Source organism: Somniosus microcephalus, chromosome 29 (genome assembly GCF_052327205.1).
Source record: "Somniosus microcephalus isolate GS21.2 chromosome 29, FLI_Smic_1.0, whole genome shotgun sequence".
In the NCBI taxonomy this organism is placed as follows: domain Eukaryota; kingdom Metazoa; phylum Chordata; class Chondrichthyes; order Squaliformes; family Somniosidae; genus Somniosus; species Somniosus microcephalus.
This window is the reverse complement of record NC_141015.1, coordinates 26,280,219-26,303,651: the sequence shown is the minus strand read 5'-3', so window position 1 is coordinate 26,303,651 and position 23,433 is coordinate 26,280,219. Positions and strand designations below refer to the sequence as shown.

Below are 23,433 nucleotides of genomic sequence, written 5' to 3'. Positions count from 1 at the left end.
CTTAGCTGATGAAAGTTAAATGATTATAGCTATAGTGTATTTTTAGTACAGTGGTATTCCTTTATAGAGATATACAGGAAACTCTCGTTTAAACGGCACCTAAATATCTGGAATTCTCTATTAACCGGCAAAATTCTCACTCCGAAAACAACACCTCAATAACCGGCAATGTTGCCGAGTCCGAGTCTCCCGCGGTGGCCAAGTTAGTCAGCAGGAGGCGCGAGCGGGAAGCTTTAAAAGGCTTCAGAGACCCAGGTAAGGCCTCAGACCGCGGGTGTCGGCGGGAGGCGCGAGCGGGAAGCTTTAAAAGGCTTCAGAGACCCAGGTAAGGCCTCAGACCGCGGGTGTCGGTGGGAGGCGCGGGCGGGAAGCTTTAAAAGGCTTCAGAGACCCAGGTAAGGCCTCAGACCGCGGGTGTCGGTGGGAGGCGCGAGCGTGAAGCTTTAAAAGGCTTCAGAGACCCAGGTAAGGCGTACCAATCTCCAGTCTCCGAAGTCAGAGGGAAGGAGAGAGGTAAAAAGTAATCCAAGTGTGACGTCACCAGAAAGCGGGTAAGTGATTGGTTAGTAAGTATTTGCACAAATAACTACATATGGGTATGATCTTGTGGCCATTACAGAAACATGGCTGCAGGGTGACAATGCCTGGGAATTAAACATACCAGGTTATTTAACGATCAGGAAGGACAGGCAGGAAGGAAGGGGAGGTGGGGTGGCTATGTTAATAAAGGAATCACTGTAATACAGAGAAATGATATTGGGTCAAAAGATCAGGACAATGAAACAGTTTAGGTGGAGGTAAGGAATAATAAGGGGAAAAAAACACTAGTGGGCGTAGTCTATAGGCCTCCAAACTGTGGCAACTCTGTTGGACGGAGTATCAATCAGGAAATAGTTGAGGCTTGTAATAAGGGAACATCTATAATTATGGGGGATTTTAACTATCATATTAATTGGACAAATCAAATTGGGCAGGGCTGCCTTGAGGATGAGTTCATTGAGTGTATTAGGGATGGGTTTCTTGAGCAGTATGTAACTGAACCGACCAGGGGGCAGGCAACCTTAGATCTGGTCCTGTGTAACGAGACAGGATTAATTAAAAATGTCCGAGTAAAGGATCCCCTTGGAATGAGTGACCATAACATGGTTGAATTCCATATTCAATTAGAGGGTGAGAAAGTTGGATCTCAAACAAGCGTGCTAAGCTTGAATAAAGGAGACTATGAAGGTATGAAAGCGGAATTGAGTAGAGTGGATTGGGAAAATAGATTAAAGGGTAAGACGATACATGATCAATGGTGTACATTTAAGGAGTTATTTTACAATTTCCAAAAAATATATATTCCACTGAGAAGGGGTGTAAAAGAAAAGACAGCCATCCGTGGCTAAGTAAAGAAATTAAGGATAGTATTCGACTAAAAACAAGGGCATATAAGGTAGCCAAATCTAGTGGGAGGATAAAGGATTGGGAAAACTTTAAAAGACAGCAAAAAATAACAAAAAGATTGATTAAGAAAGGGAAGATAGATTATGAAAGTAAATTAGCAAAAAATATAAAAACAGATAGTAAGAGTTTTTATAGTTATATAAAAAGAAAAAAGGGTGGCTAAAGTAAATGTTGGTCCCTTAGAGGATGAGACCGGGAAATTAATGGTGGGAAATATGGAGATGGCAAAAACACTGAATGAATATTTTACATCAGTCTTTACAGTAGAAGACACTAAGAATATTCCAACACTGGACAAAGAGGGGGCTAAAGGGGGGGGGGGGGAGGAGCTAAACACGATCAAAATCACTAAGGAAGTGGTACTCGGTAAAATAATGGGACTCAAGGCGGATAAATCACCTGGACCTGATGGCTTACATCCTAGGGTCTTGAGGGAAGTGGCGGTAGGGATTGTGGATGCATTGGTAATAATTTTCCAAAACTCCCTGGACTCGGCAATGGTCCCGGCAGACTGGAAAACTGCTAATGTAACACCCTTATTTAAAAAGGGCAGTAGACAGAAGGCTGGAAACTATAGGCCGGTTAGCCTAACATCTGTGGTAGGTAAAATTTTGGAGTCCATTATTAAGGAGACAGTAACAGGACATTTGGATAATCATAATTTAATAAGACAAAGTCAGCATGGTTTTATGAAGGGGAAGTCATGTTTGACAAATTTGCTGGAGTTCTTTGAGGAAGTAACTTATAGGGTGGATAAAGGGGAACCAGTGGACGTAGTGTATTTAGACTTCCAAAAGGCATTTGACAAGGTGCCACACAAAAGATTATTGCTTAAGATAAAAAATCACGGGATTGGGGGTAATATTCTGGCATGGATAGAGGATTGGCTATCTAACAGAAGGCAGAGAGAGTTGGGATAAATGGTTCATTCTCAGACTGGCAATCAGTAACTAGTGGTGTTCCGCAGGGGTCAGTGCTGGGTCCCCAACTCTTTACAACCTATATTAACGATTTGGAGGAGGGGACCGAGTGTAACATATCAAAGTTTGCAGATGATACTAAGATGGGGGGGAAAGTAGTGAGTGAGGAGGACATAAAAAACCTTCAAGGGGACATAGACAGGCTAAGTAAGTGGGCAGAGATTTGGCAGATGGAATACAATACTGGAAAGTGTGAGGTTATGCACTTTGGCAGGAAAAATCGTAGAGCAAGTTATTGTCTTCATGGCAAGAAACTGGAAAGTACTGGAGTACAAAGGGATCTGGGGGTCCTGGTGCACGAAACTCAAAAGGTTAGTATGCAGGTGCAGCAAGTGATTAAGAAGGCCAATGGAATGTTGGCTTTCATTGCTAGGGGGATAGAATATAAAAATAGGGAGGTATTGCTTCAGTTGTACAAGGTATTGGTGAGACCGCACCTGGAATACTGCGTACAGTTTTGGTGTCCATACTTAAGAAAGGACATACTTGCTCTCGAGTCAGTACAAAGAAGGTTCACTCGGTTAATCCCGGGGATGAGGGGATGGACATATGAGGAGAGGTTGAGTAGATTGGGACTCTACTCATTGGAGTTCAGAAGGATGAGAGGCGATCTTATTGAAGCATATAAGATTGTGAAGGGGTTGGATCGGGTGGATGCAGGGAAGATGTTCCCGATGATGGGTGAAACTAGAACTAGGGGGCATAGTCTTAGAATAATGGGCTGCTCTTTCAAAACTGAGATGAGGAGGAACTACTTCACTCAGAGGGTGGTAGGCCCATGGAATATGCTGCCCCAAAAAGCTGTAGAAGCTACATCATTACATAAATTTAAAACAGAAATAGACAGTTTCCTAGAAGTAAAGGGAATTAAGGGTTACGGGGAGCGGGCAGGAATTTGGACATGAGTCTAGGTTCGGATCGGTCATGGCCCTGTGGGTAGCGGAGCGGGCCCAGGGGCCGTGTCGCCTGATCCTGCTCCTATTTCGTGTGTCTAATTCTGTTAGATTCAGGAGATGGTTCTGTGATAGTGGATTGGCGGTTAGGATCAGATCAGCCATGATCTTATTGAATGGCGGAGCAGGCTCGAGGGGCCGATTGGCCTACTCCTGCTCCTATTTCTTATGTTCTACTCTTTCTCCTTCTTCACAAAACTTAAATTCTGTGGTTTATAGATTCTAGGGTCTCTGTGGTGTAGCGGGGACTGCTGGCAGGCAAGCGCCCTTGAGTACATCATTAAATTGGTGGTATTGATTTAATTTAAATTAATTAAAGGGTAAGTCATGTCAGGACAGCCCAGCCCCGTGTTATGCTCCTCTTGCTCTATGTGGGAAATCAGGGACGCTGCCTGTGTCCCCAGCGACCATGTGTGCCAGAAATGTATCCAGCTGCAGCTACTAGTAGACCGCATTGCGGCGCTGGAGCTGTGGATGGATGAGTTTTGGAGCATTCGCGATGCTGAGAGGGTCGTGGATAACACGTTTAGTGAGTTGGTCACACCACAGGTAAGGGCTGCACAGGCAGAAGGGAAATGGGTGACCATCAGACAGAGCAGTAGAGGCAGGCAGGTAGTGCAGGGGACACCCGTGGCCATCCCCCTCTCAAACAGATATACCGATTTGGATACTGTTGAGGGGGTTAACTTACCAGAGGAAGGCAGCAGCAGCCAACTTCCTGGCACCAGGGGTGCTTCTGCTGCTCAGAAAGGGAGGAAAAAGAGTGGGAGAGCAATAGTGGTAGGGGATTCTATCGTAAGGGGAACAGATAGGCGTTTCTGTGGCCGTAACTCCAGGATGGTTTGTTGCCTCCCTGGTGCCAGGGTCAAGGATGTCACTGAACGGCTGCAGGGCATTCTGAAGGGGGAGGGTGAACAGTCAGAGGTCGTGGTTCACATTGGGACCAATGACATGGGTAGGAAGAGGGAGGAGGTCCTGCAGCAAGAATTTAGGGAGCTAGGTAGAAGATTAAAGACCAGGACCTCAAAGATTACTCCCGGTGCCACGTGCTAGTGAGTATAGGAATAGCAGGATAGAGCAGATGAATGCGTGGCTAAAGAGTTGGTGCAGGAGGGAGGGCTTTAGTTTCCTGGATCACTGGGCCTGCTTCTGGGGAAGGTGGGACTTGTACAAGTCGGACGGGTTGCACCTGAACCAGAACGGGACAAATATCCTTGCGGGGAGGTTTGCTAGCGCTGTTCGGGGGGGTTTAAACTAAAATGGTAGGGGGTTGGGAACCTGAGCAGGGAGACAGAGGAAAGGGAAACGGGGATAAAGGCAAAACATAGGAAGGAGAAAAACAAAAGTGGCAGTCAGAGAAATCAACGGTTTAAATCAAACGTGGCCACAGTAAATAATCATTCTAATAGATCGAAGAGCGTTAAAAAAACAAGCCTGAAGACTTTGTGTCTTAATGCGAGGAGCATTTGTAATAAGGTGGACGAATTGGCTGCGCAAATAGAGGTAAACGAATATGATTTGGTTGGGATTACGGAAACGTGGCTCAAGGATGGCCAAGACTGGGAACTCAACATCCAGGGGTATTCGATATTCAGGAAAGATAGGCAAAAAGGAAAGGGAGGTGGGGTAGCATTACTGGTTAAAGAAGGGATTAATACAATTGTAATGAAGGATATTAGCTCTGATGATGTGGAATCTGTATGGGTAGAATTGAGAAATACTAAGGGGAAAAAAACATTAGTGGGAGTGGTATATAGACCTCCCAACAGTAAGGCGGAGGTTGGGGATGGCATTAAAAGGGAAATTAAAGAAGCGTGCAATAAGGGCACAGCAGTCATCATGGGTGACTTTAATCTACATATAGATTGGGCCAACCAAATTAGTAACAATACTGTGGAGGAGGAATTCCTGGAGTGTTTATGGGATGGTTTCCTGGACCAATATGTCGAGGAACCAACCAGAGATCAGGCCATCTTAGACTGGGTATTATGTAACGAGAAAGGATTAATTAGCAATCTTGTTGTACGAGGCCCCTTGGGTCGGAGCGATCATAATATGATCGAATTCTTCATTAAGATGGAGAATGAAGTAGTTGACTCAGAGACTAGGGTCCTCAATTTAAATAAAGGAAACTACGATGGTCTGAGGAGCGAGTTGGGTAGGATTGATTGGGGAATGGCACTCAAAGGGTTGACGGTGGATAGGCAATGGCAAACATTCAAAGACCGAATGGATGAGCTACAGAATTTGTTCATCCCAGTTTGGCATAAAAATAAAACAAAAAAGGTGACTCAACCGTGGCGAACAAGGGAAATTAGGGATAGCATAAGATCCAAGGAGAGGACATATAAATTGGCCAGAAAAAGCAATAATCCTGAGGACTGGGAGCAGTTTAGGATTCAACAAAGGAGGACAAAGGGATTAATTAAGAAAGGGAAAATAGAATGAGAATAAGCTAGCAGGGAACATAAAAACTGACTGTAAAAGCTTTTATAGATATGTGAAGAGAAAAAGATTGGTGAAGTCAAGCGTAGGTCCCTTGCAGTCAGAATCAGGGGAATTTATAATGGGAAACAAAGAAATGGCAGACCAACTAAATTTATACTTTGGTTCTGTCTTCACAAAGGAGGACACAAATAACCTCCCAGAGATGCCGGGGAACATAAGGTCTGATGAAAGGGTGGAACTGAAAGAAATCAGTATTTGTAGGGAAATGGTGTTAGGAAAATTGATGGGACTGAAGGCCGATAAATCCCCAGGGCCTGATAATCTACATCCCAGGGTACGTAAGGAAATGGCCCTAGAAATAGTAGATGCATTGCTGGTCATCTTCCAGAACTCGATAGACTCTGGAACAGTGCCCATGGATTGGAGGGTAGCTAATGTTACCGCACTATTCAAAAAAGGTGGTAGAGAAAAAGCGGGGAATTATAGACCGGTAAGCCTGACATCGGTAGTGGGGAAAATGCTAGAGTCTATTATAAAAGATGTAATAGCAGAGCACTTGGAAAGCAGTGACAGGATCAGACAAAGTCAACATGGATTCACAAAAGGTAAATCATGCTTGACTAATCTACGGGAATTTTTTGAGGATGTAACTGGTAAAATAGATAAGGGAGAACCAGTGGATGTGGTGTATTTGGACTTTCAGAAGGCTTTCGATAAGGTCCCACATAAGAGAGTAGCGTGCAAAATTAGGGCACATGGGATTGGAGGCAAGGTATTGACTTGGATAGAGAACTGGTTGGCGGACAGAAAGCAAAGAGTTGGAATAAACGGGTCGTTTTCCGAGTGGCAGGCAGTGACTAGTGGAGTACCGCAAGGATCGGTCCTAGGACCCTAGCTGTTCACAATATATATTAATGATCTGGACGAGGGAATTGGATGTAATATCTCCAAATTTGCAGACGACACAAAGCTGGGTGGGAGGGTGAGCTGTGAGGAGGATGTCGTGACACTCCAGGATGATTTGGACAGGTTGGGTGATTGGGCAGAAACATGGCAAATGCACTATAATGTGGATAAATGTGAGGTTATCCACTTTGGTGGCAAAAACAGGAAGGCAGATTATTTGAATGGCAATAGATTGGGAGAAGGGGAAGTGCAAAGAGACCTGGGTGTTCTTGTGCACCAGTCGCTGAAGGTAAGCATGCAGGTGCAGCAGGCGGTTAAGAAGGCAAATGGTATGTTGGCCTTCGTAGCAAGAGGGTTCGAGTACAGGAACAAGGATGTCTTGCTACAGTTGTACAGGGCCTTGGTGAGACCGCACCTTGAGTATTGTGTGCAGTTTTGGTCGCCTTACCTGAGGAAGGACGTTCTTGCCATGGAAGGAGTGCAGCGAAGATTCACCAGACTGATACCTGGGATGGCAGGAATGACGTATGAGGAGAGATTGTGTCGATTGGGCTTATACTCACTGGAGTTTAGAAGATTGAGAGGGGATCTCATCGAAACCTATAAAATTCTGTCAGGCCTGGACAGACTAGATGCAGGAAGGATGTTTCTGATGGCCGGGGAGTCCAGAACCAGGGGTCATAGTTTAAGGATAAGGGGTAAGCCATTTAGGACTGAAATGAGGAGGAATTTCTTCACCCAGAGAGTGGTGAACCTGTGGAATTCTCTGCCACAGAGGGCGGTGGAGGCCAGTTCATTAAATATATTCAAGAAAGAGTTGGATATATTTCTTAAGGCTAAAGGGATCAAGGGATATGGGGAGAAAGTAGGGACAGGGTACTGAATTTGGATGATCAGCCATGATCTCATTGAATGGCGGAGCAGGCTCGAAGGGCCGAATGGCCTACTCCTGCTCCTATTTTCTATGTTTCTATGTAGTCAGTGGGGGTAGTTCTCCAAACTGCCACTACTCGGCTTCTTGGCGCTGTTAAAGTCCGAACACCTCACGAAGTAATTAAAGAGTTATGGATTACCCTCAACTGGCAGTACTGTACTTAATCAAGCATCTTCCACCATCCATTTAACACAACATTCTGTAGGTGAGTACCTAATTACTGTATACTGCACATTTCTTGATTTTTTAAATGTTTGTTTGTTAAAAATAGCCTCAGTATATAACCCTCTCCGTCATCCGGAATTTTTAATCAACCGGCACCATCCCGGTCCCGTCGGTACCGGATACTGAAGAGTTTCCTGTACTAGGAAAGCTGGTTTAATTTAGTATATTTTAATAAAAAACAAATCAATTCACTTCAACATTAGAGAAAGATATATATTTAATTGCAATTTAAACAGATTATAGGGTGACCACATGATATGAAGGGACAAATAGATAATGGAAAGAGTCCACAAAGTATTGTATTACCTGTACTGAGTATCTTATCAGCCAGCTTCTGCAGAAACGAAGGGATTCTGTGCTGGGTGATAGTGTACCTCTGATCCCAGTACTTGTCATTGTAATCCTCCTGAATTTTCTCCTTTTGAAGTTCATGTTCCTCCACCATGAACTCACTGTACAACACAAAGAACGTTTATTTTTACAATAAAATGACCTTGTTAATCTTATGATGCAAAATACTTCTCGTCAAAGTAATTCAAATATTCCAAGCAAAGCAGATGAATAGATTTTCCTTTACACAGCATTATCTGCAATATACAAACAGCATAACCTGTTACCTCTCTGAAAAAGAGTTAAGCTCAACACTTCCAGATCACAAGATCCAGAATTCCAGGTCACACCACACAGCAACATTTAGGCTGCGAGTTTCCCAGCGGAGGCTGGATGGTGGCGTGTGAGCTGGTTTACGGGTTCCAGTCACGAACCCGGCTGCAGCTGCTCTGTAAAGGGGATTTTCCCTTGATTGGCCTGGTTAAGCCCGGGCTTCCTGGCCAATTAACAGGAAACGGGTCTGATGACATCATTTGATGACACGGCATCAGCCGGTTTCCTTAAAGGGACCATGTCCAATGGAGTTTGACAGTTGTTCTGTCAGTGTTTGACAGCACTGAGGTGCCACAAACACTGACAAGCACTGCACAAAGGTGGACACTTGCACCTGGGCTCTCCAATGACTCCCGCCATATGCTTATGGAGGGAGTCACAGCACGCAGGGAGGTTCTCTTCCCTTCCAAGGGTGGAAGAGACCTCCCCAGGACACCAACGCAGCCTGTTTGCACAATGCACAGGAGGGCACAAGCAGGGATGTCGTCAGGGGTCCCTGGCTGCAGTGGCGCAAACCTTTCAATGGTCTCAGTGGATCACGAAATGTTACTGCAAATCCACACCCAACCTCACCCTGCTGTGCCATTCAACACATCTCCATCACTCTGCCTTCCCTACCCTTCTCCTGCACATCCTTACTCACACCAACTTACCTTGCACCGCCACCCAACCCACTCTATTTTTTCACTTCCCCATTTCACTAGCCACCCCTCACATCCACCCTCATCAGAATGCAAGCATGCCAACTAACAACACACAAGGGTATGCACTTGAGAGGTTTAGCCAATGTCCATGTGAAATTTCTAGTAATGTGCTGTCATACAGTGAAATCTACTTTTCAAAACTGCCCCTTATTGGACAGATCTGAGCACACCTTGAGAAGTGTCTTACTGATTAATGTCCAAGCCATTCCATGCACACTCAAGAGATACTTTATGATGTTAGTGTGTGGTGGTGCCAACTTGGTGCATCATATGGCATCCAGGGTGTACAGTATCAAGTGAAGTAAATCTGGCCATGGTGATGCCAACGCTGGCATCCCGGGCAGCACTGCTGTCGGGTGCTGATGCCCTGTGTCCTGTGCAGCATTAGTTGATTGCGGAGAAGGCTGGTGTTATTGTTGTTGCTGTTGGTGTGCCTGGTGATGCTGGTGTTGGGGCTGATCTTGGTGGGATTCTGAGGACCAAGGTCTGATTTTTTCCAAGGGCATCGATGTTGCTGCAAAAGATGGCAGCTGCAGGTGAGATGACAGAAGTGATCTGTCAATGGTGAGAGAGGTTCTCCCAAAGAGGTGGCACTGGACATACAGCTGGATCTAAAAACTTGTAAGCTAAAGAAATCTCTATATGTATTAAAAATGCAGTAACCAACATTTTCTGCGCTCTGAAAGTCACCATCTGCAACATAGCATCCTTGACACCACTTCCGCAGCGGTCAGCTTTTCACAAACATCAGAGCTCTCAAATCACGCCAGCTTGAGCTAGCGTGTTCCCCAAACACCTAGTAACCCGTGGGGGAGAATTGCAAGGAAGCCTCAAAATAGTATTAAATTGGCTCTTAACAAGCCATTTAACAAGCTCAATTGTAGCCCCCGCCGCTTGGCGTCGGGTCAGTTCTCCGCTGACAGACCCGACACCTGGGAGACTCGCGTGGAGGCGGGTCGACAACGGATTTCCTACCCGCTGTCAACCTTTGCTATTTTGACAGCGGACCCGACTCCAAACCCGCCCTCTGAGTGCCGGCAAATTCGCGGCCTTAATCTCCTGGAGTAACAACAGCATCCAGCAGGAGTGACGAAGTTGGGGAAGAATGACTCCATGAACTGCAGAGCCCAGGAGGGGGACAAGGGGAGGAGAATGGTGCCAGTGGGGAAGGATAGGGAAGAAGAGTGAGTCTCAGTACTCAACAGATTAAATACTATGTTAAAATAACCAGCTGCCTTTCCAGTGGGTAACCTTATACCTGTAAGGATCTTGTATGATTCCCCTGTAGATCCACTTCTCTAAAATTTCAAAGTAAGGAACACTTGCTGCTTTAGTCAGGTAGAGACACAGCTCTTGTGCCTGACTGTCACCTGTGTAGTTAAAAGTCCGATCATGGAGCACACTTAGCGTCGATCCTCCCATGCATTCTCCTTTCTCCACAGAAGTAGCTGATACAAAACACAGAAGAGGAATAATGTCCTGCTCAATCAGTTACTAATTATATTTGTTTGGCTATCATTTCTTTTGCAAAAATTACTTATTGCAGTTGTTTGATGCCAGAAAATAAAAATCTTGTTGGCTATGTATATTGTAGTGATCAGCTATTAAAAGTTTCCATGCTTCAACCAAGACTTGTTTACAGTAAACATTACTCAAAGATTCCTTCCAATTATAAATATTTTAGCATGTAGGAGTAATTTTCTATTTATAGTTGCTGCTTTGGCAGTGATTTTTTTTTCAAAAACAGGCCAATCTGCATGGGTGAACTTTGTCCTTATTTTTCTTCCAAGATTTTTGAACCTTATCTTTACATGGGAATTACAATTAAGCCAGCTATTTAAAAAATACAGACAGGTGTAACACAAAACAATACCTATTGAAGCCAAAATCTCCATTGTTCGAATGGTTGGTTGAACATAAAACCAAAGTTTCTGTAATGAGAGCAGCCCTTGTCGCTGTAAGTGCTCCAGTTGTGTCACGAGGATCATGTACTCCTTCACGAGCGTCCGCATTGCTGCAGCCAAAGCATGGTTTACCTGACCGTGCTCAAAGGAGGACTTATCTTCAATGAACCTGAGCAGACACAAAGCAGAATTATTAAAGTTCGAAACAAATATTCACATACTTATTTCCACCACGGTCTAGCATGTCACAGTCCCTCAAGTCAGTCTAGAGGCCGTGACAGTCAGGTACATAGAAGATAGGAGCAGGAGTAGACCATTCGGCCCCTCGAGCCCGCTCCGCCAGTTAATGAGATCATGGCTGATCATCCAAACTCAGTACCCTGTCCCTGCTTTCTCCCCATATCCCTTGATCCCTTTAGCCTTAAGAAATATATCTAACTCCTTCTTGAATATATTTAATGAATTGGCCTCAACTGTCCTGTGTGGCAGAAAATTCCACAGGTTCACCACTCTCTGGGTGAAGAAATTCCTCCTCATCTCCGTCCTAAATGGCTTACCCCTTATCCTTAGACTGTGACCCCTGGTTCTGGACTCCCCCGCCACCGGGAACATCCTCCCTGCATCTAGTCTGTTTAGTCCTGTTAGAATTTTATACGTTTCAATGAGATTCCCTTTCATTCTTCTAAACTCCAGCGAGTATAAGCCCAATCGACCCAATCTCTCCTCATACGTCATTCCTGCCATCCCAGGTATCAGTCTGGTGAATCTTCGCTGCACTCTCTCCATGGCAAGAACATCCTTCCTCAGATAAGGCGACCAAAACTGCACACAATACTCAAGGTGTGGTCTCACCAAGGCCCTGTACAACTGCAGCAAGACTTCCTTGCTCCTGTACGCAAATCCACATCCAGTAAAAACTCAAACATTTCAGGAGCAGAAAGAAGCCATGTTAATATTAGGTCTCTGACACCTCTGAGGTTGCCCACCTGGTGACAGAGGAGTAGCTTGCTGCTATCGGAAGGATCCTATTTACAAGTTCTTTCACAGACATGTCCAATGTAGGGTCAACTGCAAAGGATCGACTCTGTCGCCCCATCAATGGTTGAGCTGTGATGTATTTCCCATCCACTCCAATCAAAACGTACAGCAAGTCTTCAACTATCATTTGCTCTTGCGTGGCAAGTGCGACAGTTCCTAATGGAGAGGAGAGGTTTGATATTCTGAATCAATTTTCTACAAGTTGCATCTTAAAAACAGTTAATCTGCATGATTACACCTTAGCAAAACCATTCACAAAATATTTCAATCTGAAAAGCAAAAATCATTAAAAACATTTTGTATGAACGGGGAATGGATTTCTAAACTAGGATATATCAGTGAAATTTAGCAATAGATTTACCATATTTAGTCAGCAAGATATTGCAAAAAGACGATTTAGGAATATGTCATGCTTAGTCAGAGATTTCAACTAGACAGCATAAATGTGAAATTTCTTCAGCATATTAGAGCTCTGCTTGGAGTATGTTTTCATCTGGAGGAAATTGGTTATAGTTATATCAAGATATGAACAGAGCACATCTTTGCATTACAGGAAACTCTCGATTTACCGGCACCTAAATAACCGGAAATCTCTGTTAACCGGCAAAATTCAGGGAGTAGGTTCAGGTAAGTTTGACTTCATATTAGTGGCCGTTCCTGGATCTGTGGCTGTGTAATCGGGGTTCCTGCACCTGTTGCTAAGCAACAGGGACGCTTGGTCTGTGGCCGGGGTTCTTGCACCTGTTGCTAAGCAACAGGGAAGCCTGGATCTGTGGCCGTGTACGGGGCTCTCGTACCTTTTAACTATACCTCTGTAATCCGGACTTTTTGATAAACCGGTACCACTCCCGTCCCGTCGGTGCCGGATAAAAAGAGTTTCCTGTACCTACAATCCTTTTTAATTTTAATAACAGAACAAATAGTTTGACATCTCTACAAACAACATACTGAATTAAAAAAACTTTATATATAAAAAATTAAAATATGCCTACACCCTAAATCATGGATAGATAGGATTGATTGCAAGGCAGTGCTTCAAGACTTTGGATGATATAAACCACAACAACAAAATATACAGTGCCTCCTACCATAGCCCTCCCAAGATGGGATTACCACCCTGAAAATCACCCCAGGCTGTTGCGATGCCCCATGGGGTATTTCCCCCCCCCCCCCCAGCAAATGTCATGGCAAACGCTGACACCCAAAGCACTGTGTGCAGTTAATGGACAATAACACCTAAACCAAAGGATTGACAATTGCATCATTATTGCTGCGGGAAACAAATATACAAAGATTTTTTTTTAAGTGCAAAACAGTATTGTCACAGGATTTCAGTGAAGCGCAATGGTGCGGGCGTGGAATTTTTGTATTTCGCCTTCTTGAACAGTTTAAAAAAAAAACAAACAATGGTACATGTCCTTTGAAATTTGAGTCATGTTTGAAGAGAGCGTTTAGCGCTTTATTACAGTAGGGTGAAGTATTGACGGTTGGTGGAATTTGAGGTGAAGAAGTCAGAATATGCACGAATGGTTGCAGTACAACATTACACAAGGGCAAGCATGATTTTTCCTATAGTGTGTTGATGCCAGTAAGTTAAATAAGCTTAGTAATGAATAATCCAAGAATACACAGACAGTATCTGATAAAATAGCACTTCTCATTTCCATACTCAATTCAGTGTTGAATGAGACTCATAATAATCAAAAAAAAAAATCCAATGATGTATATTCTACATACCTATAGATACTACAGTCTCAGTGATTGGACTGGAGCTGTTTATAAAGTCCCCCAGAAGAGCTGGCCTCTCATATACCCATGGTGGGAAATGTGGGATAATCAGCCCTGGATTTCTCTTGTTGTGCTTGTCACGAAGGAGCTTTCGGACTACTTCAAGTGGCTAGAAATAAAAATTTAAAAATATGAAAAATGACTCCATAGACCATAAGCACAACACTTTAACCAGATAAATTAAATGATTACAGATTAACATAACTAAGGAATGTCATAAATGAGACATCAAAACTTCTGAATGTACTACAAATTCTTCTTCATATTGTGTTAAGCAATATTTTAGTTACTATTAAATAAATGATTCTTCAGTTTTTAAAATCAGATCGAAAATATTCTGCGTTCAGTTTTTTTTGGAGGGGCTTCTGTAACAATGATGGGGATTTTTTACTTCCTTAGTCATGGGGAAACAACTTTCATCTCGCTCCAAAATGCCTCGAATATTAACCAATGTTCCCGCTCCTGTTCACAACGATCTCTGTTGGAAAGCACACGTGGACGTTGGGGTGATGGCCGGATCAGAGGTTTAACTGTGATGCCACCCACAGTAAATAACCTGCCGACATATCATCCAGGCTCACCTGAGAATCAGCTACTTGGACATGGCTGCTTGTGGGAGCTTGCTGTGCGCAAATTGGCTGCCACGTTTCCTACATTACAACAGTGACTACACTTCAAAAGTACTGGGGATGAGGGGATGGACATATGAGGAGAGGTTGAGTAGATTGGGACTCTACTCATTGGAGTTCAGAAGAATGAGAGGCGATCTTATTGAAACATATAAGATTGTGAAGGGGTTGGATCGGGTGGGTGCGGGGAGGATGTTCCCGATGATGGGTGAAACTAGAACTAGGGGGCATAGTCTTAGAATAAGGGGCTGCTCTTTCAAAACTGAGATGAGGAGGAACTACTTCACTCAGAGGGTGGTAGGTCCATGGAATATGCTGCCCCAAAAAGCTGTAGAAGCTACATCATTACATAAATTTAAAACAGAAATAGACAGTTTCCTAGAAGTAAAGGGAATAAAGGGTTATGGGGAACGGGCAGGAATTTGGACATGAGTCTAGGTTCGGATCGGTCATGGCCCTGTGGGTAGCGCAGCGGGCCCAGGGGCCATGTAGCCTGATCCTGCTCCTATTTTGTGTGTCTAATTCTGTTAGATTCAGGAGATGGTTCAGTGATAGTAGATTGGCGGTTAGGATCAGATCAGCCATGATCTTATTGAATGGCGGAGCAGGCTCGAGGGGCCGATTGGCCTACTCCTGCTCCTATTTCTTATGTTCTTATGTTCTTCACTGGCTGTAAAGCGCTTTGGGACGTCCTGAGGTGGTGAAAGGCGCTGTATAAATGCAAGTCTTTCTTTCTCTTTCAAAATACCAGAGAGCCACTGGCCTCCATGGAACCACAGCAAGAGTCAGCACCTATGGTAAAGGAGGGTGAAAACCGAGGGGGGGGGGGGGGGGGGGCGCGAGGTGGAGTGTAATTCAGTCAGTTTTTGCACTCGAAAGTTTTTAATAATTTAACAATTTGAATTAATCAATGTAAATAATGCAAACTGGAAAATTCATTCTTTAAAACGGTGAATTATCACAATTTGAATTAAGCGGAGTAGACTAGCGTCTGTTTACATATTTAGAGAAAAATATCTTGCATAAACCTCTGTTGTAAATTATTTTAACAAATAGATGGGGCTTATAATTGGGGGAGAAGCACTGATCTGAGGTACCCACAATTGGCAGAACTCTCCAATCCACAGCAGTGAAGGGAGATATTAACTAATATGTTTTTAAAAAATTATAAATAATGAATTGAATAAATTTACAAGTGCACAAAATTAGTAGATTCATCACATCTCAATGCTCTAGTTGTTACTCATCTGTATTGGAGGTATGAAAGATCCTGTAAATAACATAGAAAGTTACAGCACGGAAGGAGGCCATTTCGGCCCATCGTGTCCGCGCCGGCCAACAAAGAGCTATCCAGCCTAATCCCACTTCCCAGCTCTTGGCCCGTAGCCCTGCAGGTTACAGCATCCCGAGTGCACATCCAATAACAAGATAGATTAAAGAAAAGAACTGAAGTTCAGTCTCTGTACCTGTTGTGAACTTGTGCCGGTAGTGACACTACCGAGCTGTTTTCGCAGTTCTTCAAGTTCCTGTAGCGAGAGCTTGGCAGTAGTTGACGGGACGCTGAATGTTGCGCTACTGCTAGCTAAGACATTGGCTGAATGTTCTGCTCTGTCCTTCGCATTCTGCTGCAAGTACTGTAGGGTCTGCAATAAAATGAAAGGTAAATCTGCTTTTATGCTTGCAGCATTTAAATATGTATTGAAAATGTTTACAACTCACAATTTCATGGCTATAATTGTTAAACAACAGGACATGCAAGACAACTTGCCCTTCAACATCTTTATGAAACTGAATTGCTGAAATGTCTATCAATTTTGTTTTCAGCAGAAGCCCGCACTCCTTTCCCTGCCTCTGTACTTGCTTAAAACCCGTTACGACTCTAACCTTTTCCAGTTCTGACAAAAGGTCATCGAACTGAAACGTTAACTCGGTTTCTCTCTCCACGGATGCTGCCCGACCTGCTGAGTGTTTCCAGCATTTTCTGTTTTTATTTCCGTTTTCTAGCATCCGCAGTATCTTGCTTTTGTACGGGTAGTATCAGTGCTGAGACAGCGCCACAAATGCTACACGAGCACCATCTGTAAAACTGGGTGAGTCATAGGGAGCCATATGTCGATGCTACAAACCGCAAGAAAATAAATGCAAATCCCCATAGATTTTTGGCAAATCCACCTTTGATTAAATTAGTTCAAGAAGTACTGGATTTTCTCTGTTGGCTGTGTGACTGTGACCAGGCTGCTAGAACTTACAATGTCAAAAAAAGAAAGAGATTTGTTCCGAAGATTATGATTTTTCACCCAGATATAGCCTTCTGATCAGAAGTCTGATGAAAGAAAAAAATGTCAGAACACTTGTCACCATAGTTCAGTGTCCCTGCCACTCAAACAGGTATGTGGACTAGCAGGCAGTGTTTAGTTAAACTAATATGAACACTGCTTGGCAAGGAGGGGGGGAATCTTCTGGAGCACTTTGGTAATAACGAACAAATTGTGTGGAACTGAATAAACCAGGATTTATAGGGAACGGTAGCATAGTGGTAATGTCACTGGGCTAGTAATCCAGAGGCCTGGACTAATGATCCAGAGACGTGAGTTCAAATCCCACCAGGGAATTTAAATTCAGTTAATTAAATAAATCTGGAATAAAAAAGCTAGTATCAGTAATGGTGACTGTGAAACTACCAGATTGTCGTAAAAACCCATCTGGTTCACTAATGTCCTTTAGGGAAGGAAATCTGCCGTCCTTACCCGGTCTGGTCTATATGTGACCCACAGCCCTCTGAAATGGCCTAGCAAGCCACTCAGTTGTAACAAACTGCTACGAAACAAAATAATAAAAACGGACCACCCGGCATCGACCTCGGCACCGGCTACGGACACGGCAATGGCACACCCAGCCCAGTCAACCCTGCAAAGTCCTGCTCACCAACATCTGGGGACTTGTGCCAAAGTTGGGAGAGCTGTCCCACAGACTAGTCAAGCCTGACATAGTCATACTCACAGAATCATACCTTTCAGCCAATGTCCCAAACTCCTCCATCAACATCCCTGGGTATGTCCTGTCCCACCAGCAGGACAGACCCACCAGGGGTGGCAGCACAGTGGTATACAGTCAAGAAGGAGTGGCCCTGGAAGTTCACAACATTGGCTCCGGACCCCAGGAAGTCTCATGGCTTCAGGTCAAGCAAGGGCAAGGAAACCTCCTGCTGATTACCATCTACCGCCCTCCCTCAGCTGATGAATCAGTACTCCGCCATGTTGAACACCACTTGGAAGAAGCACTAAGAGTAGCAAGGGCACAGAATGCACTCTGGATGAGGGACTTCACTGTCCATCACCAAGAGTGGCTTGGTAGCACCACTGCTGGCCAAGTCCTGAAGGACATAGCTGCCAGTCTGGGCCTGCGACAGGTGGCGAGAGAACCAACACGAGGGAAAAACCTACTTGACCTCGTCCTCACAGATGCATCTGTCCATGACAGTAATGGTAACAGTGGCCACCGCACAGTCATTGTGGAGACGAAGTCCCGTCTTCACACTGAGGACACCCTCCATCGTGTTATATGGCACTACCATCGTGCTAAATGGGATAGATTCAGAACAGATCTAGCAGCTCAAAACTGGGCATCCATGAGGTGAATGGTGGAGCAGGCTCGAGGGGCCGAATGGCCTACTCCTGCTCCTATCTTCTATGTATCTATGTTTCTCAAGGGCAATTAGGGATGGGCAACAAATGCTGGCCTTGCCAGCGACGCCCACATCCCATAAACAAAATTTAAAAAAAAACAGGATTTTGTTACTGCTCTGGTGCGTTAACAATTTGTTTTAAAGTTAACAGTTACCTGAAGGAAACCCCGAGCTCCCTGTGCTCCAGTGCACAGCGCGGAATGGAACCGTGCTACAAATCACAACTGGATTCCAAACCCTGGAGCAATGTCACAGGTAAGCTTATTAAAGATTCCAGTAACCATTTCAATAAAAGTAACGCTAGTATGCAGACTGACCCATAATATAAAAACGTGTCAATTTTATAGAAGATCGCATCAAAAGGTTCAGAAACATTGAAAATATATTTCAAACCTCTTTATCTTCAGTAAGTTTTGATAACAGGTAAACCAATGGATCCACGTTCCGAACATTTATCGATTTCAGCTCGTCGTATTTCTTGAGAAATTCTTCTGGAGTTCTTGAAAACTCAGCTATTTTTACCTAGCAAGTATAATAAAAAAAAAATGAAACATGCATTTGCTTTTAAGCAGTGTATACAAAGCAGCGTTCTCTTTTCTCTCTCCCTCAATCAGCCCTGCAGCCTTCTCGCAGGCCACTACCAATGGTGCCCTTAGTCAGCCACAAACATGTTTGTCAAAGTCAGCCAGCTGAAAACCCCATATCCAATTTCCCCTTCCCCCCGGCCACAAAAAATCCACAGCCTCTGTTCAGCAACTCCCTGGACTCCACTCAATAGCAGTGTACACAGGTGTTCAAATCTGAATCATAGAATGATACAGCACAGGAGGTGGTAATCTGGCCCATCATGCTATCCAATTAGTCCCATTCTCCAGCTCTTTCCCCAGAGCCCTGCATTTTTTTTTTAACCATGAAGTATTTATCCAATTCCCCCTTTGAAAGTTATTATTGAATCTGCTTCCACCGCCCTTTCAGGAAGTGCGTTCCAGATCGTAACAATAAAAAGGTATTTTAAATACAGCAATTCAGGTTACTAGAAAGTGAAGCAGATAGTTCAGGATCCATGTTGGACACATTGGGCTGGATTTTGATACTGGAGGCATGTAGGAGGCGGGACTACAACTTTTGGGGTTGTAGTCCCGCCTCCATCGAGTTGTGGCCAACCCACTCAATTTTCACTTGATTGACCTTGTTGAGCCCGCCCAGTGGGCTCAGCAGGCCAATTAAGGGCCACCTGACAACAGGTGCCATCACAGACTGACATTTCATCTGTCAAGAGCTTTTGACAGATGAAATATCAGCGTTTGACAGCTCTTTGAAGCTGACAATCTGTACACGAAGTTAATTCCTTCCTCTCAGGCTGATTTAGAGATCTCTCCAGAACAGATAGCTGAATGCTGCAACTTTTGACAGCTCGCAGCCATTCTGCTTTCTGTGCCGGTGAGATGAGGAACTCCCGAGACCTGAAGGAAGGAAGGCTGTAAAGGCAAGTAAAACTTCTTTAAACACTTTACACACACCAAACACACTTACCTCTGCACTCATGCACCCATCACTCACCTGAACACTGGACATCTCGAACCCTCCAAGCCCTTCAGCCCGCCTCGCTAACTTGGCGTGGTTTGGAGCCGTCGGGAATCCCACACTTCAGCAATAAAAATAGGGATTAGGCTAAAAACTGCCTGTTAACAGACAGTTAATTGGCACTAATCCCCTTCCCACCTCGGGGAGGCGGATCCCAGCACAAGTCAGGTACCCGCCTCCTTTGAAACTGGCATGGAGGCAGGTTGGGGCAGGATGGGTTTGTGCCCCCCGATTTCGAGATTTTAACCCCCCACACGCCTCCAATCCCGCCTCCGCGGCCCAATGAAAATCCTGCCCATTACCTTTGCACTGTGGGCAGATACAGTCGTTGTGACGTATGGAGTTCTATTTTTTTGCAGGAGATCAATGTACACTTCAGCTCCATCGCCACCACGCACTCGAAGCAAACTGAGCAGCTCATTGACATCATGATGGATTCGGAATTCACTCATGATTCTTTCCTGTGTTAACAAGAAACTGTAAATGTGCCGAAAAACTCGACTGAAAAGTTCAAATAATTTGATCATAACATCATAACCGTACCCGTCAATATATCCAAGTACAGTATTTTACAGCCATATATTTCATGAGACCAATTTTCATTGCCCCAAAAAACCTGTCTAAAACAAAGAAATCATAAAACTAGGGAGGTGCGAGATGTGGCCAACCATGAAAACAAGTTGCAATGTTCCAAACTCTCTATTTAAAGATGCCATTTTAAATATTTAACTCAATAAATAAAAGTGTTTCAAATCTCCATAAGTTATTAGAGAATAGGTAACACTTTGACTGAAACAAAGGATTTAAAAAGTCAGGAATTTTCAGCTAAGAATCACAGGGGTAAAGTGAACAGTTTGGGGGGGGGGGGGGCATTTCTTAGATTTATGTGTATGACACGTTGCTAAACTACAACTAATCCCTACGATACTCGAGCAGATTGTATAAATTATAGGTGAGAATTTTCAAACAATTTGTACGAGAACCTGAAATCAAAGCAGAATGGTTAAGGGGCAATAAGTTGATGATACGTCTCAAGACTAACGTTTCACAAGAGTATGAAACAAAATTACCTGTGACGATTGTGGGGAACAAATTGCTGCTACCCGTGATATTTAAAGAACATTCACTGAGTTGAAACTAAACATCCCCAATTCTCACTAGATTATTCATTTGGTATATAGTTAACTACAAATTTAACAATTACAGCTGGCAACTCTCCACATGCAGTAACCGCTTAAAATCAAATGTATGTTGTAGGGAAATAGAGCTTTTCCTAACTTTTCAGTGAGACACTTCTTATTTTGGAACCACAAAAACTACTAGCACAACTGCTTCAGCCGTGGCTCAGTGGGTAGCACCCTCACCTCCGAGTCAGAAGGCTGTGGGTTCAAGTCCCGCTCCAGAGACTTGAGCACAAAAATCTAGCCTGACACTCCCAGTGCAGTGCTGAGGGAGTGCTGCACTGTTGGAGGTACTGCCTTTCGGATGAGACGTTAAACCGAGGCCCCGTCTGCTCTCTCAGGTGGACGTAAAAGATCCTACGACACTATTTCGAAGAAGAGCAGGGGGAGTTATCCCCAGTGTCCTGGCCAATATTTATCCCTCAATCAACATCACGAAAACAGATTATCACACTGCGGTTTCCAAATTGACTGCCGCGTTTCCTATGTTACAACAGTGACTGCACTTCAAAAGTACTTCATTGGCTGTAAAGCGCTTTGGGGTGGCCATGAAAGGCGCTATATAAATGCACGTCTTTCTTTCTTTTACTAATTTGAACATCAGCTTCTACAGTCCATATTTTAGCAGCAGTGGAAAGAACATCACTGACCCACTAACTTGTGCATAGATTACAACTATTTAATCACTGATGTTTGAATTTTGAGACACATTCAGGAATGGAGCAGAAAAGATCTACACCTTTTGGTCTAGAAATCTACTTTGTTTATGATATAATCAGTTATTTAAACTAAGCTGATGTGAAATACTTCACTATGTAACTGAGTCACAAAAATACTTTTTTCAAATCTTCTAGTTTGGAAATTAATGATAATATTTAAAAATCCATGAATTACAGTACAGCTTATACAAATAATAAAACAACAGGCTTGAAAGTTAACAAGTATACACAACTGATCTGTACAGGTTCAACATTATTCATTCATTATGCGTGGATCCTATGGTGTTGCCCTCAGTAAGTCAGTGCATACACCTTGTAATGCAGAATATATTAGAAATTAACCTCATGTAGCATTGGTGACAACAGGGGAAAAAGTTGTACGAGAGATGGTGTTTATTCAAATATTGGGAATATCATTTTGTGTCTCCTTCCCTCCCAATATCTGGTTTATTAATTTCTATCCTTTCTGTCCTCTATGTTTTTCATTCCTTCCTTCACATTCCTAATTTCCCCCTCTCACTCCTCCTCATTTCTGCTATCTCATTGCATCTTTCCTTCTCTCAGTTACTGGGCGTGCATATTGTCTCAAACTCAAAGGTTGGACACGCTGTATTAACAGAATCTCAGAGTATAAACCCTCGTTTAAATTTCTTCACAATTCTATGACATCAGTACACTCTGCATCACATCAATCCGTTAATAAATCCACCAATTACTTAACTATTGGGCCTTTTTTAAAAACGTTTTAGCATTTGTATATGCTCATGGTACAGAATGGAAAGCAATTTGTTGCTCAGCACCGATATAACTTGTGCAGCACAACTCTGCTAACTTGCACTGGCTGCGATAAGGGAACAACTTGCATTTATATAGCGTCTTTAACACAGCAAAACATCCCAAGGTGCTTAACAAGAGCATTATCAATAAATATTTTTGACACTGAGCCAAAGGAGGAAATATCAGGACAGGTGACCAAAAGCTTGGTAAAAGAGGTAGGTTTTAAGGAGCATCTTAAAGGAGGAAAGAGAGGTAGGTAGAAAGGCGGAGAGGTTTAGGGAGGGAATTCCAGAGCTTAGATCCAAGGCAGCTGAAGGCACGGACGCCAATGGTGGAGCGATTAAAATCGGGGATGCGCAAGAGGCCAGAATTGGAGGAGCGCAGAGATCTCGAACGCTTGTGGGGCTTGAGGCGGTTACAGGGATAGGGAGTGAGGCCATGGAGGGACTGGAAAACAAGATTTCTTTAAATGGGGAACCTGGAAGAGGTGGGTCCGCACCTGCTCCAATGTCCCAAACGATGCAGCATTGGGGATGCAACTTGCTACACAAGGCAACCAGTCTTGCAGATTTGCCTCAAGATATAAAAACAGAGAAGCACATTGCGTGAATACCAATGGGACGGTGCAACTGAACTGTTTACTCAACTCCACTTCAAAACACAGTGCCACTCGCAATGCAACATAAACAAGAGCCGAGCTACTTTTAAAATCAAATATGCACAGAATAGGATCAGCTTCTCTGATTACCCCCCCCCCCCGCCATACAATGTGCCGAGCTGTGAGTGTTGCTGTTCCCCCAGCGGGGTTGCAGCCCACAGACCCAGCTCAGCGCGCCCTCGGCTCCTCAGGCTGGATTGGGCGTGAGCTG

At 43.9% G+C, this 23,433-nt stretch overlaps 1 protein-coding gene across 5 annotated transcripts in view; it reads right to left on the bottom strand.

Annotated features, from left to right (window-relative positions):
- Positions 1-23,433, bottom strand: part of tubgcp2 (tubulin gamma complex component 2) — a 52,963-nt gene that overhangs the window by 29,075 nt on the left and 455 nt on the right. For all 5 annotated transcript variants that reach the window (XR_015074196.1, XR_015074195.1, XM_085970422.1 and 2 more), the window contains exons 2-9: positions 20,190-20,348; positions 18,697-18,825; positions 16,085-16,261; positions 13,939-14,098; positions 12,150-12,357; positions 11,133-11,332; positions 10,518-10,707; positions 8,199-8,344 (exon numbers count right to left, since the gene is read on the bottom strand). Coding sequence is in view for 3 of the 5 variants with exons in the window: in XM_085970422.1 (XP_085826548.1) it covers positions 8,199-8,344; positions 10,518-10,707; positions 11,133-11,332; positions 12,150-12,357; positions 13,939-14,098; positions 16,085-16,261; positions 18,697-18,825; positions 20,190-20,339 (1,360 nt within the window). In the remaining 2 variants the exon portion in view is untranslated. The remainder of the gene's footprint in view (positions 1-8,198; positions 8,345-10,517; positions 10,708-11,132; positions 11,333-12,149; positions 12,358-13,938; positions 14,099-16,084; positions 16,262-18,696; positions 18,826-20,189; positions 20,349-23,433) is intronic.